This window comes from Canis lupus, chromosome 16 (assembly GCF_048164855.1).
Source record: "Canis lupus baileyi chromosome 16, mCanLup2.hap1, whole genome shotgun sequence".
In the NCBI taxonomy this organism is placed as follows: domain Eukaryota; kingdom Metazoa; phylum Chordata; class Mammalia; order Carnivora; family Canidae; genus Canis; species Canis lupus.
This window is the reverse complement of record NC_132853.1, coordinates 11,451,599-11,465,400: the sequence shown is the minus strand read 5'-3', so window position 1 is coordinate 11,465,400 and position 13,802 is coordinate 11,451,599. Positions and strand designations below refer to the sequence as shown.

At 60.3% G+C, this 13,802-nt stretch overlaps 1 protein-coding gene across 2 annotated transcripts; it reads right to left on the bottom strand.

Annotated features, from left to right (window-relative positions):
• Nucleotides 1-455: 455 nt before the first annotated feature.
• Nucleotides 456-4,608, bottom strand: LOC140605968 (minor allergen Can f 2). Of its 2 annotated transcripts, none has more exons than XM_072778626.1 (7): nt 4,297-4,608; nt 3,372-3,505; nt 2,001-2,074; nt 1,555-1,665; nt 992-1,093; nt 836-878; nt 456-699 (listed from the first exon to the last, which is right to left on the bottom strand). In XM_072778626.1, exons 1-6 carry the CDS (start codon nt 4,546-4,548, stop codon nt 853-855), a joined length of 699 nt encoding a protein of 232 aa, XP_072634727.1. In that variant the 5' UTR covers nt 4,549-4,608; the 3' UTR covers nt 456-699; nt 836-852. The 2 variants fall into 2 exon arrangements, with proteins under 2 accessions (XP_072634727.1, XP_072634726.1); XM_072778625.1 differs by having other exon boundaries at nt 456-601; nt 4,297-4,580.
• Between the last annotated feature and the right edge of the window lie 9,194 nt (nt 4,609-13,802).

The following is a 13,802-nucleotide window of genomic DNA, read 5'->3' as shown; positions in this document are numbered from 1 at the left end:
TACCTTGAGGGAAGAGGAGTGGTCTGTGGCCACTGGCAGCCGTATGTGCAGCCTGAGAATGGAGCAAACAAGGAAAGAAAGAAAACAGGCAGGAGACAGAGAAAGATGGCTCTTCTGCCCCTGGATACAGCCGTGCCTGCAGGCAGTCCTGCCTCAGTGTGGTTCATATGTAAGAGCCAACATTCCATTTACTGCTGAAGCTGTGTGTGCATGTGTGTGTCTGTGTAAGACCTTCTATTATTTCATGCTAAGAGTCCCAGGGGATGCATTTTGCACACTTGAGAGGCTGAAGCTGTAACGAACGTGTGCCCCATCACCTGGCAACACTTTCTGCCTGGGTTCTGCGGGCACTCAGCCTCGGGGACAGCTCGGATTCAGGAAGATGGTTCGCCTTTCCCTTTGCTCATTTCTGCAGCCCCAGAAGAAATGACCTCTAGACAACTTGGACTCTGCAGTCATCTTTTGAACGGAATGTCCTTTATTATGCGAGGAGGGACCATAGCAGGGGGCTGGGGAGTGTGTGGCTGCCCAGGCAGGGAGTGGGCGCAGGCTGGACAGGGCCGCACATGGAAGCGCAGGTGGGTGTTGTTGCTGGGATCACCTGGAGGGTTCGCAGAGAGGGACGCAGAGCTGAGTACGGTGTCCCCCGAGCCTATAGGTCTGAGTCCTCAGGCAGGTGAGATCCTGCTGCTTGGCTCTCTGTGCACGGGGTGGCAGAGGATGGGGGGTAGTTCTGGGCTCTGAAGGCAGCTCAGGGACCAGGGTAGGGGCTCCATCCACCTCCAGGGACCCTGGAGAAGCCCTGCGGGGTGCAGCTCCAGGCGCCATCACTCACCTGCGTGGGCTGAGGCCCTAGTCTCTGGAACCCTGGCAGCGATCTGAGGGGCACAGTGACCAGGAGTGAGTGCCTGCCTGGCCCCAGCCTGCTGGGTGGCCACTGACCTGAGGGGACCCAAGGGGTGGGGGTGGGCCGGAGGGCAGCGGGCCTCACCGTCATCGCTCAGAACCACAATCTGGTCCTTGTGCAGACCGATGTCTTCACATACGGATTCGAATGCCGGCAGGAAGTCCTGCTGCCTGCTGAGGTCCCGGACTGCAGGGGAACATGGGGGTGGGGATAGGGGCACCAGAGCAGGGCCTTGGCCCCAGGGGTTGTCGGGGGACCAGGCTCTTGAGGACTGAGAGGAGAGGCCATGTGTCATGGAAAATTGGGGCTGATGTGGGGAGAGACTCCTTCTCTTGTGATGACATAAGATGAAGTGACTGTCCCCTCCCCCGCTGCCGAAAGGTGTGGAGGTGGAGCCCCGGTCATGGGATGGTCCTGGTGAGGGGGCCATGTGAGCCAGTGTGTACAGGTGTGAGCAGGCGCCTGGGGTTGCAGGGGTGAGGCTGAGCAGGAGTGTGGCTGTGGCTGGAGCCTTTGGCCGGGGTCTGGTCCCAACCTCCCCAGACCTAGTTAGCCCGCTACTGCTGCGGGGGCCATAGGCCCATACCCAACGTGAGGGGTGGACCTGGGTCCAGCCAGTCTGGATGGCTCTGGAAGGGACCACATACCCATCAGGTGAGCCACCAGGCTGGTGTCATCGTTGTACTGGTTGATCATGTAGAGAATCAGGTAGCTCTTGGGGTCTACCTCTGCCAGGTACAGGTCATTGTGTCCCCAGTCTGTGGAGGATAGTGGGGCTGACACAGGCTGGGAGATGGATGGCCACCCCGGGCGGGGGGGTGATTGCAGGCCCACCTGGGAGGGACACCTGTCCACTTTCTGTGGGGGTGGTGCCCCATGTCCTGCCTGGTCTTGGGGGACCTGGGTGTGGAAGTGGGCTCTGTCCCCTGAGAGGAGCTGCCTGTACCCTGCTGGGCTAGGGGCCTGAGTCCGGATGCCTACCTGTCCCCCAGGCATGGAGCTGCCCGGTCCTTGCTGCAGGTCCCTAAGCCCAGGAGCCCTACCTCTCGGTGGGGCCATGACCTGGGGGAGCCTGCCGCCTGCACACACTTACACTCCAGGTCAAATTTGTTGCTGGTGGCAGTCTTGAACGCAGTGAGGGAGACTTTCTCGCACTGGCCGTCCTGCCTGCAGACAGAGGTGGGTGGGCTTACTGTGTCCACCTGCCCCTTTTCGTGTTGTATTATTTATTTTATTTTATTTTATTTTTTATTTTTTTAAAGATACAAAAGAGATCTTTCTCTCTCCAAGAAAGCTCTCTAACAGTGACTGGCCTCGTTCGTAAGGTCCTCATTTTCTCTAAGGACCAGAACCACAGGCCTCAGCCTTGCCTAATCTATTTGACAAAGGAATTAAAACTGGAAACTAAAGCTTGCTACTCAGCCCCCATGCGTGGGGTGTGTGGGGGACCCTGAAACCCGGAGCGGGGACGGACGCGTGGGGGCGGGGTGGGGGGACTCGTGAGCTGCAGAAGCACCAGCGTGAGCGGAAAGGAAGCCAGCTCCGGGTTGGGGCTCAGCAGGCAGTTCTGGATGTCACCTCTTCCCACTGTCTGGTCCTGGCCTTCCCCCTCCTCTGCTCCACATATCAAACCAAGAGTGACTTTTCCAAGATGCCCTTTGACTGGGCGTGCACCATTAGACCTCAGTCCTTGGCTGGAGGAGGCCTTGGATTTCAGTGAGGTGGAGGCAGAGCCCAGTGAGGGGGAAGACTTGGAGGCCTGGGGAGCCACTTCCCCAAGTCTGCAGACCAGAGGCAGCACATGCTGGTCCAGCGTAAGGATGACCTCCTGCAGCAAGCTTGCAAGCTTTCCTGAACCGAAGTTTTGAGGTCGAGTCTGCCTCCGTCTCCGAGAGCTTCGTCACGTTAGAAGGCACGACCTCCAACCCTGTGACCCTGTGTCAGAGGATGCTGGCTGCTGGCCACAGCGGCCATCGGAGGCTCCAGAAGCAACAGATCTCCTAGCGCTCGCTTGCTGCCCCCGCCCCCAGCAGCGCCACCGCAGAGGCCCAGGCCCCCTTTTCATGTTTTAAATGAAAGTATCATTTGCCCACGGTGACAGTCACTACTTTCTGTGTAGGCTCTGAGGGGTTTGACAAGCACATCCATTCGATCCCTTAAAGGTGACATTGGTCCTCTTTGCTCCTGGGCTGCCCTCCCCTCCTCTGGCTCTGGCCTCCTTTGATGCCTGGATGCTGGGTCAGCAGTTGAGGGAACCCCCACCTCAGTGACAGCAGCATCCCCGCCCCCTACCGCCCACACATGTCCTGACCGGGGACCCTGTGCTGAGAGGGGCAGGAGGGTGGCCGAATCAGACCTCTGATGCTTCTCCTGAGCAGCAGTGTTCCTGTCCCCTCACCAGGGCCAGCCCCATCCACCCTGCAACTCCACCGCACCCCCACACCCCTTTGTGCCCTGCACCCACGGTATAAGGATATCCCCGTGCAGGTTGCCGTCCTTTGCGCTCATGCTGTGGATGAAAACCCTGAAGTGCCCCCAGGGTTTGATCAGATCGGACTTGTTGGAGGCCAGGGCAACGGAGTGCCACCTCCCAGACAGCTGTGGGCAGCGAGAGAACAGAGTGAGTTGGGGACCCTGCCCTCCCCTGCCCCACCCCGTGTCCGCAGCCTGTTCACGCTGCACCCAGGAAAGCCCGTGATGCTGCTGGCGGCTGGCAGATTCAAGGTCAGTCCCCGTGTTCCGCCCCCACCCCATCTGGGCCAGTGGACCAGCTGGCGGGGGTGAGCATGAGGAGGAGGCGTGTCCAGGGCTTCTGGCCCTACGGGTCCCAGCTCAGCACTTGCCCCCTCGGCCCCAGCAGATGGTTCATTCCCTTCTAGACTCAGCTTAGGGCTCCTTCCAAGACCCTGGCAGGTGCTCCAGCCCCCATTGTTGCCTTCGGACCCCCTCCCTACTGATCCCCCCTATCATGGACTCCCCCACAGATCTTCCCCTCCACCGTGGACTCCCCAACGTGATCCTCCTGCCATGGACTCCCCAACAGATTACCCCATCATGGGCTCGCCCTATGGCTCATTAACAAATCTCCAAAAGTGGAGTGTAGGCTCCGGTCCTCTGTCTGCCTGGGCCTGCGGTGGTCGGCCAGGGGCAGCGGTACCCAGCAGGGTGTCATACAGGGCTGACCAAGGAGTACAGGCCTCAGCCCTGCTTCCTGTGCATGAACTCGGGGGCCACGTATCTGGCTGCCTGAGGCCAAGATTCCTACCCGCAGCCCTGCTCCCTGGAGGACCCATGAGGCTGCCGCCTCAGCCAGGCCACCCACCAACTCCGATGCTCACTCAGGGTGGGGCCACCTCCCGCCCACTGGCCAGCGCCCTAATGGGGCTCACCTCCTCTAGGCCTCCCTGGGGCTCCTCATGGTTTCCCTCCTGAGCTTGGAGGCCACAGATCAGTGCCAGGCCCACGGTCAGCAGTAGGAGCTGCATGTCCACAGCACCTTCTGTCTGGGTTTGGCGACAGCTGGAGACTTGCAGAGTCTGGTGACCCGGCCCCGTGGCCTGTCTATATAGCCATGTGGTTGGGGGCGCGGTCAGTGGTGAGGGGCTCCTGTCCTGTCCCCATGGGGAATTGGGGCTCTTCATACTGATGTCTTAATCTTGTTCATAATGTTAGCTCTTGTGTGTTCTCTTCCCTGTTGCATTGGACACCAAAAATATCATGTTCCCATACAGCCAATTTCCAAAATCAACAACCAGCTATGGGCAGTGCCAACTTCCTGGGCCTGAAGGGTGCCAGCATCACCTTGGTGTGCCCTCCGTGCCTGCCATGTTGCCGGGACATGGCCAGTGACCAGGTGCTATGGATGGGGAGACCCCCAGGGCTGAACGGTGGGGTGCAGGAATGGGGGAGCGGGGCTGGAAGCCCGCAGACCTCCGTGGGACGAGGACGGCGACTGAAGTGTGCTGGGGGCTGAATTGTGAGCCCCCCAAAATGCGTCTGTGAAGGTCCTGACCCCCAGGACCTCAGCATGTGACCTTACTGAAGGCAGCGTCGTTGCAGATGTCTTTAGCTGAGATGAGGTCATGCTGGAGTGGGGGGGCCTTGATCCCTTATGACCTGTGGCCTCGTGAACAGGGGCTGCGTGGACACAAGATTCATAGGAGCGGGGAGGGGCCCGGGGCAGATCCTTCAGGGGGAATAGCTAGGCTGACACCTCATTCCCAGGCTTTGGCCTCCAGACTGGGAGAGAGGAAATCTCTTCTGTTTAAACCCTGTCTCTAGGCCTTTGTTCCCGCGTGGACTCAATGCCTGACCAGCGCTCCCCCCACTCAGAGGCCACAGCCCTCTGGCTGCCAGCCTGTCCCCTCTGCCTGGACAGGAGGGACCCTGCGGCGTCTTCCCTAGGGAGCCCCCGGCCCAGCCTCCGTGACCGGGTTGCAGAGAGTCACAGGGCCTGGGTTCTGCTCTAACACGCAGGACCCCCAGCCCCCAAAGCTGGGCTGAGAAGGTCCCACGATGAGAAGCAGTTTCCTGCGGCCTGCCTCCCACAGGGTCAGGTTGGCTGAGCGGATGGAGCAGGATCCCATGGTGACCGCTGACCCCCAAGCTTCGCTCGTCCCCACAGTGGTCATCTGTTGACCTCCCAACGTTGTTATGAGCTGCGTGTTTATCCCCCATGATGGACGCTGGGCTCACTGGGAGCTGATAGAGTCAGGGGCGCTGTCTGTGGGGGTGCTGGGGGTCAAACTGGGTACCCCCAAAAGATACTTGAAGTCCTCACCCCCGGGAGCTAAGAATGTGATCTTCCATGGACTGAAGTCTTCACAGACGTAATGAAGATGAGGTCGTGCTGGGGTAGGACAGACCCTGAACCTGGGTGCCAGGGGTTATGCAGGAGGAGGGATACTGGGGCACAGGCGTGTGCGGGGAGGGGGATGGGTGGTAGAAGTGGATGCGGGAGGGAGGTGTCTACCTGCCCAGGACTCCTGGGATTGTTGGCATCTCCAGGGCCTGGGGGACACCTGGGATGAATCCTCTGTAAGAGCTGCCCAAAGGAACCAGCCCCGCTGGCCTGGAAGCTGGACTTCTGGCCTCCAGAACCGTGAGGAGCAAGTTTCTGATGTTTTGAGCCACCCAGCCGGTGGGAACTTGTTCTGGCTGCCCCAGGACATGGGTTCAGAGGATGACCCTGGGCAGAGCCTCGGCCACAGCACGGCTCTGACCCCTGGACAGTTGGAAAGAAACCAGAGGGCAGGGGGTCCTACATGGGCAGCAAAGTCCACCCGCTCTGCCCACGTCCTCAGGGCTGCGAAGTGAGGGCCCCCAGGGCTGGCCTGATCCTCACAGCTGGGCGACAGATCTCCTTGGACGGGCCCCTCTGCAGGCGCCATGCCGTGCACAGGAGGGGAGCCCAGCCTGAGCTCATGTGCCCCTCCGTGGCAAGACTCCCGCCCTTGGTGCACATCCACGGTGAAAACCTCACGGCCAGGTACTGGAGAGGCTCCTGGGCTTATTTCATCTTCGCGAATTCTGGGCGCTATAGCCATCTATTCCTTTGTTTTGGCCACACTTATGGAGCGCCCGTGTGTGCCCTCCAGGACCCTGCAGACCAGAGGTCTGCACCTGCTGTTTGGAGTCGGATGGGGCGAGACATTGTGGGGCACACTGCCAAGGAGAAGTTCTGTGGAGGGGACGGTACAAGGAAGACACAGGAAGTTGGGGAGCACTTTTGGGTCAGTTTTCAAAGGAAAGGTCCCCTTGAGCAGGTGACCAGTGAGCAGAGGGGGACACAAGGTGGGGGAGGGCTGAGGGCAGGTGGAGAGCAAGGAGCAGAACCCCCACAGAGCAGGGAGCCCTACGCAGGACTTGATCCCAGGACCCTGGGGTCAGGACCTGAGCCCAAGGCAGACGCTTCACCCGCTGAGCTCCCTGGGCATCCTCTCTGCTTTTTTTCGCCGAGGGTACTTGAGTTCTAGGAGCTCCAGATTCACATCTTTTGCCACATTTGGGATCTTGTTCATCCATTATTTCTTTACGTGTGTCCCCAACATCTGTCCCTTCTCTGCCCTGACACCGCAGTGAAACACCAGGCCTTGGATGTGGTCACACAGGTTGCTGGTGTGTTGCTTGTCATCCATCCCCCACCCCCAATCCTTTTGCTCCTTGGTTTTTAGTTTGGGCAATTCCTGCATATCTATCTGCAGGTTCACCGCAACAACCCCCCAACCCTCAACCCCTGATCCCGGGGAGCGTGTAGTTTGATGTGTGTGCAGTGAGCTTGGGATTCCTGTTTGTTTCCTCTTACAGTTGCTGCTTCTCTCCCGAGCTGTCCCTTGTTTGTCTGAGAGCGTACTTTTCCTTCCTGTCCACAGCCGCTGGAACCTACAGTCAGGTGACTCCAGTGCCTGCCTGCTTGGCATGGGCTTGTCCCCCATGTGTTTGCTGCTTTGGGACGGTATCCAGGATGCCATGAATGGTGTGATTTAGATTCTGGATCCTGACTTGTTCCTCTGGAGAGTTTTTGGTGGCCAGGTGTCCTTGGCTGGGCTCAGACTTTGAGCATGGTGTGTTTGCTAGGACAAGGATGTCCCTTCCTTCCCCCTGAGGCTTGCTGGCTGCACGGTCTGTCTCGGGCGTGCAGAGATGTGTCCCAGGTGTGCGTGCGGGCTCGGAGCTCACCCTCCTTCCCAGGATGCCCCATCCTTGTTCAGAGCTCAGGCTATCTCTAGCTTTGTTCTCCGGTTCTTTAAACTAGGAGCATCGGGGGATTTCCGTCCAAGCCTTAGCCACCGGCCTCTGCTGAGTGGGGCTGTACTCATCGGGAAGCTGTTAAAATTAAAAAAAAAAAAAAAAAAGGAAAGACAGAAGAAAAATACTTGGTAAGTCACCAGTACCATCCACCATCTCCAGTTCTGCGGCCCCTCATCACTGCCTCGCACCTTTAGATGGTTGATGTCTAACCTTTGTGTGTGCTGGGGCTGGTCCCGCTGCCCCGAAGCAGGACACAGACTCAGAATTTAACAGGGACATTGTCACTGCCGGCCTGAGAGGATGCACAGAGGGACCCACTGGGGGCCCCTGGGGGCGGGGGGCGGTCCAGGTGGGAGAAGGGGCTAGTGGGCACGGGGGAGCCTTAGAAGAGGTGAAGAGAGGTCGGCTCATGTTTTGAGGAGTCAGAGACCTGCTGCAGGGTTGGGAACAGGAGGCCTGAGGATGATGCGGAGCTGTTGTCCTGAGCACCTGGGTGGTTGGAGGTCAGGGGAGACTGGGGTGCTGTTCCAGAGGTCTCGAGCAGAGGGTCCCTGTAGGCATTGGCAGCTGTGTGGAGCTGGCAGGTGCCGTGCACTGCTGAGGCGTTAGCCTGGCTCTGGGTCCCAGCGTGAGGTCCCACAAGACACCAGGCCTCCAGAGTGGGCCCTTCCTGGCCCGGGTGAGCTCTGGGAAGGAACTGGAGCCCCACAGCCATGCCCTGGGGCTTTAGGGAGAAGACTAGAAAGGAATAAGGTCCAGGGAGGCTCAGGTGAGAGCCAAGCCCTCTCCCTCCCCATGGCTCAAGTGCTCTGAGCTTGATGTGGGGCTGGGGTTCTGTTGCTGACCCATGAAGGCCGGAACCTGCCCACCACCCTCCTCTTGCCAGAAGCACATGCCTTCACATTCAGTCCATCTGGGACCAGTCTGTCTGGGGCCAGTCCATCTGGGGCCAGTTCATCTGGGGACAGTCTGGGGGCCAGTCCATCCGGGGACAGGTCATCTGGGTACAGACTGGGGCCCAATCTGTCTGGGCCAGTCCTAAGGTGCAGCCTCATTCAGGCCCAGGGGGTCTGAACGGTACAGCCAGGAGCCGGTCCTCTGACAGCTCCTCTCCCTACACTGTTTCTCGGCGACGTCTCAGCATCTCTTGGGGGCATGCAGATCATGGCCTTGCTGATGCTGGTTGGACAGAACCTGCAGACATGCCAACTTTGAAAGATGCCCAAGCATCGTGGAGCCTGGCTGCCTGGGGCAGAAGGGAGGACCTGGGGCCAACTTGTCTGAGGACAGAAGGGAGTGGGATGAGGTCACCTTGCTGCCCAAGACCTCAGGGCTGTGCTGCCTGTTGTGTGGCCCCTCACAGGGCCCGAGCTCTGTCACCTGCACTGAGGGCGGAGGTCGGGGCCTGAGAGCAACTCCAGGCTCGCAGCAGGATGGCCGCGGGGGTGGGGAGCAGGTGCGGCCCACCTCTGGGGGGTCCTGTGTGGTTGTGTGTTGAGTCCGGGGATCCCATCCCCAAGGCCTGAGCTCCGAATTCCTTCCTGTCCTTTACCCCCACGTGCCGACCCTGAGGGACCCTCCCACATGGTGTCCCACGGCTGTCAGCTGGCCCTCAGCCTGGAGCACTGCGAGGTGGCCATCAGAGCTGGGAAACATGAGGTCACGTGTGAGACTGCCCGCCCTCGTTCCCCTAACCCCTCGCATCACCTTCCAGGGCCCGTGATGGGCATGGGGCTGGGGAAGTGGAGGGCAAGGAAGCCCCATCTTTGTGCCTCTGGGACTCAGGGGCGTGGTGAGGTGGATGGCCAGGGTTTGTGCCTCTGCCCACCCTTTTCCCTGTATCATGGCCTTGACCCCGGGCCCCACCATTCAGGGTCACGACCCCTGGACTCCTCTCTAGCCTGGAGCCCCCAACACCTGGCTCCCTGTGTGCCATGTTCATTCTGGAATACTGAGCTCCATGCTCCTCACAAAACTGGATTCAGTGGTTGCAGGTGGAGCTCAGGGAGCGAGTGACCAAGGGGCCGTGGGGGGTCCCGGGTCTCAGGCTGTGGGTCCCATGAGCTCAGCGGATGGAGATTCTGACAACATGGCCTTCCCTGCTCCAGGAGGCCGACCTCCTCCCCAGGCGTGGCCAAGGTCACCCTCTGGCCTGCTGTCCAAACCTGGCTCTGGTAGGTGCTTCTGGCACCGACAGGATGCTGGCTGTGAAAGGTCAATCTTAAAAAACAACACTGAGCGGGCCAGCTCCTGGTATGCGGCCTCCACCGTGCCCATCCCGGACTCCGAGCATCCAGCCCCTGGCCATCCCCTGACCTTGAGCAGGGCAGAGCAGCTCAGAGCTCCTGGCTCAGGGCAGAGAGAGCACAGTCGATTTTTTCATTGGGATATTTGTGTGCCAGACTCCTGTCAGGTGCTGAGAGTGCAGAGGGCGCCCAGCGGACGTGGCCTAGGGAGCTCTTGGGCAGCTCAGGCTCCACCGTGACGGCAGCACAGCCGCAGCAACACAGTCTGCCCGCTGGGGCTGGAAGCACTTGGCCCTTAGTAGCTGAGGTAATCCTTGTGACGATGACCTCACAGCACAGGTCTCCTTACCCGCAGTTTGCAACTATGGAAACTGAGGCACAGAGAGTTTAGGAACCATGACCAAGGCTGCAGGCAGGTAGGCAGCAGGGTCTGGCCCAGCATCCTGCACCTGCAGGTTGGCACGCTGCCTGCTGCGAGTGCCAGGAGGGAAAGAGGAGGAGCGGATGCAGCCCTGAGCACATGAGCTCCATGGACAAGGATGGGGGATAGATGAGAGGACATATTTCAGAACAAGAGGGAAGCAGCATGGTCAGTGGCAGGTGACAGACCAGGGAGGGTGTCTGGTGCCCAGGGGCGCACAATGGATCGATATCCCAAATAGAGAATTAAGAATCAACAGGGAAAAAACCCACCAACTGTTAGTGTCAAAGGAACCTGAACAGGCAGCTGTTGAGGAGGAGGAGGAGCGTGCACATGCGCCTCCACCTGCCGGGAGTCGGGAATCGGGGTGGATGCAGGCAGTGAGCTGTGTTTCCTCACCTGCGAGAAGGGGCCTGAGCGGCCCCTGGGGATGGAGGAGGCAGCGCCTGGGGTGTGGAGGGCAGAGCCGCTTCGCAGCCACGGGGACACTGCTGGCGGCGTGGGGCTGCACGCGCCCTCAGGGCCAGCGCTCCACATGCAGCGTTCACCCTGGGGGGCAGTGGGCACCTCAGAGTTTGCCACCAGATGCAGCAAGTGCGCTGCGTGTTTTTTTTTTAAGATTTATTTATTTGAGAAAGAGGATGTGTGTGTGTGTGTGTGTGTGTACACGTGCGCAGGCTGAAGGGGCAGGGGGGCAGGGAGACGAGCGCACCCCATACTGAGCACAGAGCCCAATGCAGGGCTTGATCTCATGACCCTGAGAGCATGACCGTGACACAGAATGCTGCAGAGCGACACACGGGATGGACAAGGGCCATGAGCCCATGTGGAGTGTCCACCCACGGCCATGGAGTGCTGGCAGGGCACGGACCCTACACAGACCTGCTGCCCGTGCATCTGTGGAGGAGAAAGGCCGCCGGGGACCTAGTGATGGTGGTTGTGACGCATGCAACAAAAAGTAACAAAAGCAATGGAGGCCAGTGTCCTTGTGAGGCCCTGAGGGGCTACTGAGGGGTCCGTACGTGACACTCTGTGTGTGGGAGGGGCCTGCAGGTCAAATACCCAAAGTGAAAAAGAAAACAGGGATGCAGAATGCCCCACGATTCCCAGCTGAGCGCAGCAGGAGTACCCGGAGAACCGGGATCTTGGTGCTGCCTGCGAGGGCCCCTCGGGATGAGGAGGGTACCTTATTTGCCCCGAGATGAGGGACCCGGGCCGCTGTGGCCCTGCGCCCCCTCAGGACCCCTGTTCACCCTCGGATCTTGTCCAGGTGGGTGCTGCCGGCTGGGCCGTGTGTACCAGGGGCCCGGGGACAAAGACGTGGTCCTGGCCAGACTCTAGCTGGCTCCCCTGAGCTTCTTCTCAGTGAGGCCTCAACCTTGGCCTCTAAAGACATGGACAAGCACCGAGAAGCCCCATCCCTAGGATGACCCCAGCCCCCCGCGAATGCCTGACTGGCTGCGTGTCCTGGTCAGTGCCCGAGCCAGGCCCCGCCTGCCAGCAACCCCGGGGGGCCGGGCCACACACACCTGGGGTAATTCTCCAGCTCCTCCCCTTTGCTGGAGCCCACATGCCCCTCTCCCTGGCCCTCACTCCCCCCAGAAGGTCCAGTCTCCTCCGGGCAGGGAGTTCAGCTGCGGTGGGGCCCCCTGGCCCTCTGTCAGCAAGTCTGGTCTGTTCGTCTCTGACACTGGTCACCGGCCTCCCTGGTCAGAGGGGAGGAGCAGGGGGCAGTGTTAGGAGTCCATTGGACACTCAGGCAGTTAAGGCCAGGTCCCCGACGGGGACACAGGGAGCCAGGACGGTGGAGATAGAGCCGCACCGGCATCCTGTTTGGCAGCACAGACAAGGCCACAACAGCATCGTGTCTGCAGCCTCTATGCAGGCAACTTTGTCATACGTCAGCGTGCAGACATCAACACACAAGACCATCGACACGTGGACAGAGCCCACCGAGTAGACGTGTGCAAAGCCCTGATGGACACGCCTCAGCGCCCAGTCCTCGGGGTCTTCTCTCAGGACACTCACGACAGTTCTGCGAGAGCTTATCAGGACCCCCAGATTTAACACCAAAACGGCCACGCTCTCGGGCCCCCTCCGTCACTGGGAGCCCTGTACTATTGCCCGGTAAACTGGCGTTGCTGCCTACCACCCTCTGTCTGTCCCATGTCTTCAGTCCTGAACACTGTGCGACCAGGAACTTGGGCACTGAGGGAACAAAGATCGTGTTCCCGTGGCAGACATTGGAGCACGGGTAAGCTTGGGAAGGGCAGGGCTCCTCTCTGGAGCCTCCTGCGCCACTCCCTGTAGGCTGGGGACACCACAACCCCTGTGAGCCCCCCATCCTGGGTGCGGGGGCACAGACACCCCCCGAGGGCCAAGTGAGAGTGGGGGCGAGGCGGTGGTTCGGGAACGAGGCATCCAGGGAGCCCTCCTTGGAGAATGGGGCACGTGTCCGTGGGTCAGAGTGGAAAGAACCTGCCCCGGAGGGGTTTGCTGCGGGCTAGGCTGTGTCATGGACTTCAGGGTGTCACCAGGGCAGCCCTGCCGGGTGCAGTGCTCCTTATAGAACGCACACCAGGAAACCCCCAAACCGTCTGCGGGCTCCTCACAGGCCGACTGCTGCCCGTCCCCCCAGCCCCGTGAGGCTCAACTGTCTGTGCTGGAGCCCGGGGCCCGGCCTGCACCTGTGCTGTGCCCCCGCTGTCCATACAGCCTGACTCTGCTGGACCTGCTCCGCCCGGCCTGGCCAGGTCCCCACAGTCCTGTATTTGCCCAGGTACTGGTGCCACCAGCATGCGCAGCCATGCCCTGTTCTTTCCAGACTGCCAAGTGTCGTGCCCATGGCTCGACGGTGGAGGAGGCAAATCCGGGCTGCTGTCTTGGGAATAACTGAGAAGTTCAGGTTCTGGAAGGCAGTATGCAGCACACTTGGCACCTGGATGCGTACAAGGTGGCGGGACAGCCGGGGTTGCCACCGCGGCAGTGACTCAGGGAGGCCTGGCCCCACCTGCCACCTGCGGCTAGTGAGGATCTGCCCGTTTCATGCAGGCATGATGCCTGCCTGGGGGTGACACTGGTTGGTGTAGGTTCAGGTGACCTGTCCTCACCCCCCACAAGCACCTGCCTGACTCAGTTGACAGAACCGGCTGCTGCTGTGCCTGGCCTCGCCTTTAGGGACCTTGCCTCCCCTCTTCCCTCCATGTCACTTGTTCTGGAACCTGCTTTTTCCTGGACATACGTGTGTTGACCTGTGAAGTCTGTGGCCAGGCCTTCCCTCTCAGCCCTCTTTCTAGCAGCCGGCACCTGCGGGGACCTGTCCTGCATTCCAATGGGGCCATGGTGAGGGGGTCACCTGCACACACAGTGCCACTGGCCTCCGTTTCCAAGCTCTTATTTTGTGGTGCTGCGTGGTCCTTCCCACATGGGATTTGTGCTGGGAAAGGCGAGGACTGAGCTTTGGCTGGGCGGCTGGCCT

What these genes read in the sequence shown, in the direction of transcription:
- LOC140605968 (XM_072778626.1), bottom strand. Translation starts at nt 4,548, where the DNA reads ATGAAGAGCCCCAATTCCCCATGGGGACAGGACAGGAGCCCCTCACCA. An exon ending in CCCAGGGAGGCCTAGAGGAG is followed by an intron (nt 3,506 to 4,296) that starts GTGAGCCCCATT and finishes CGCTGCCCACAG; the next exon opens with CTGTCTGGGAGGTGGCACTC. An exon ending in CAACAAATTTGACCTGGAGT is followed by an intron (nt 1,666 to 2,000) that starts GTAAGTGTGTGC and finishes TATCCTCCACAG; the next exon opens with ACTGGGGACACAATGACCTG.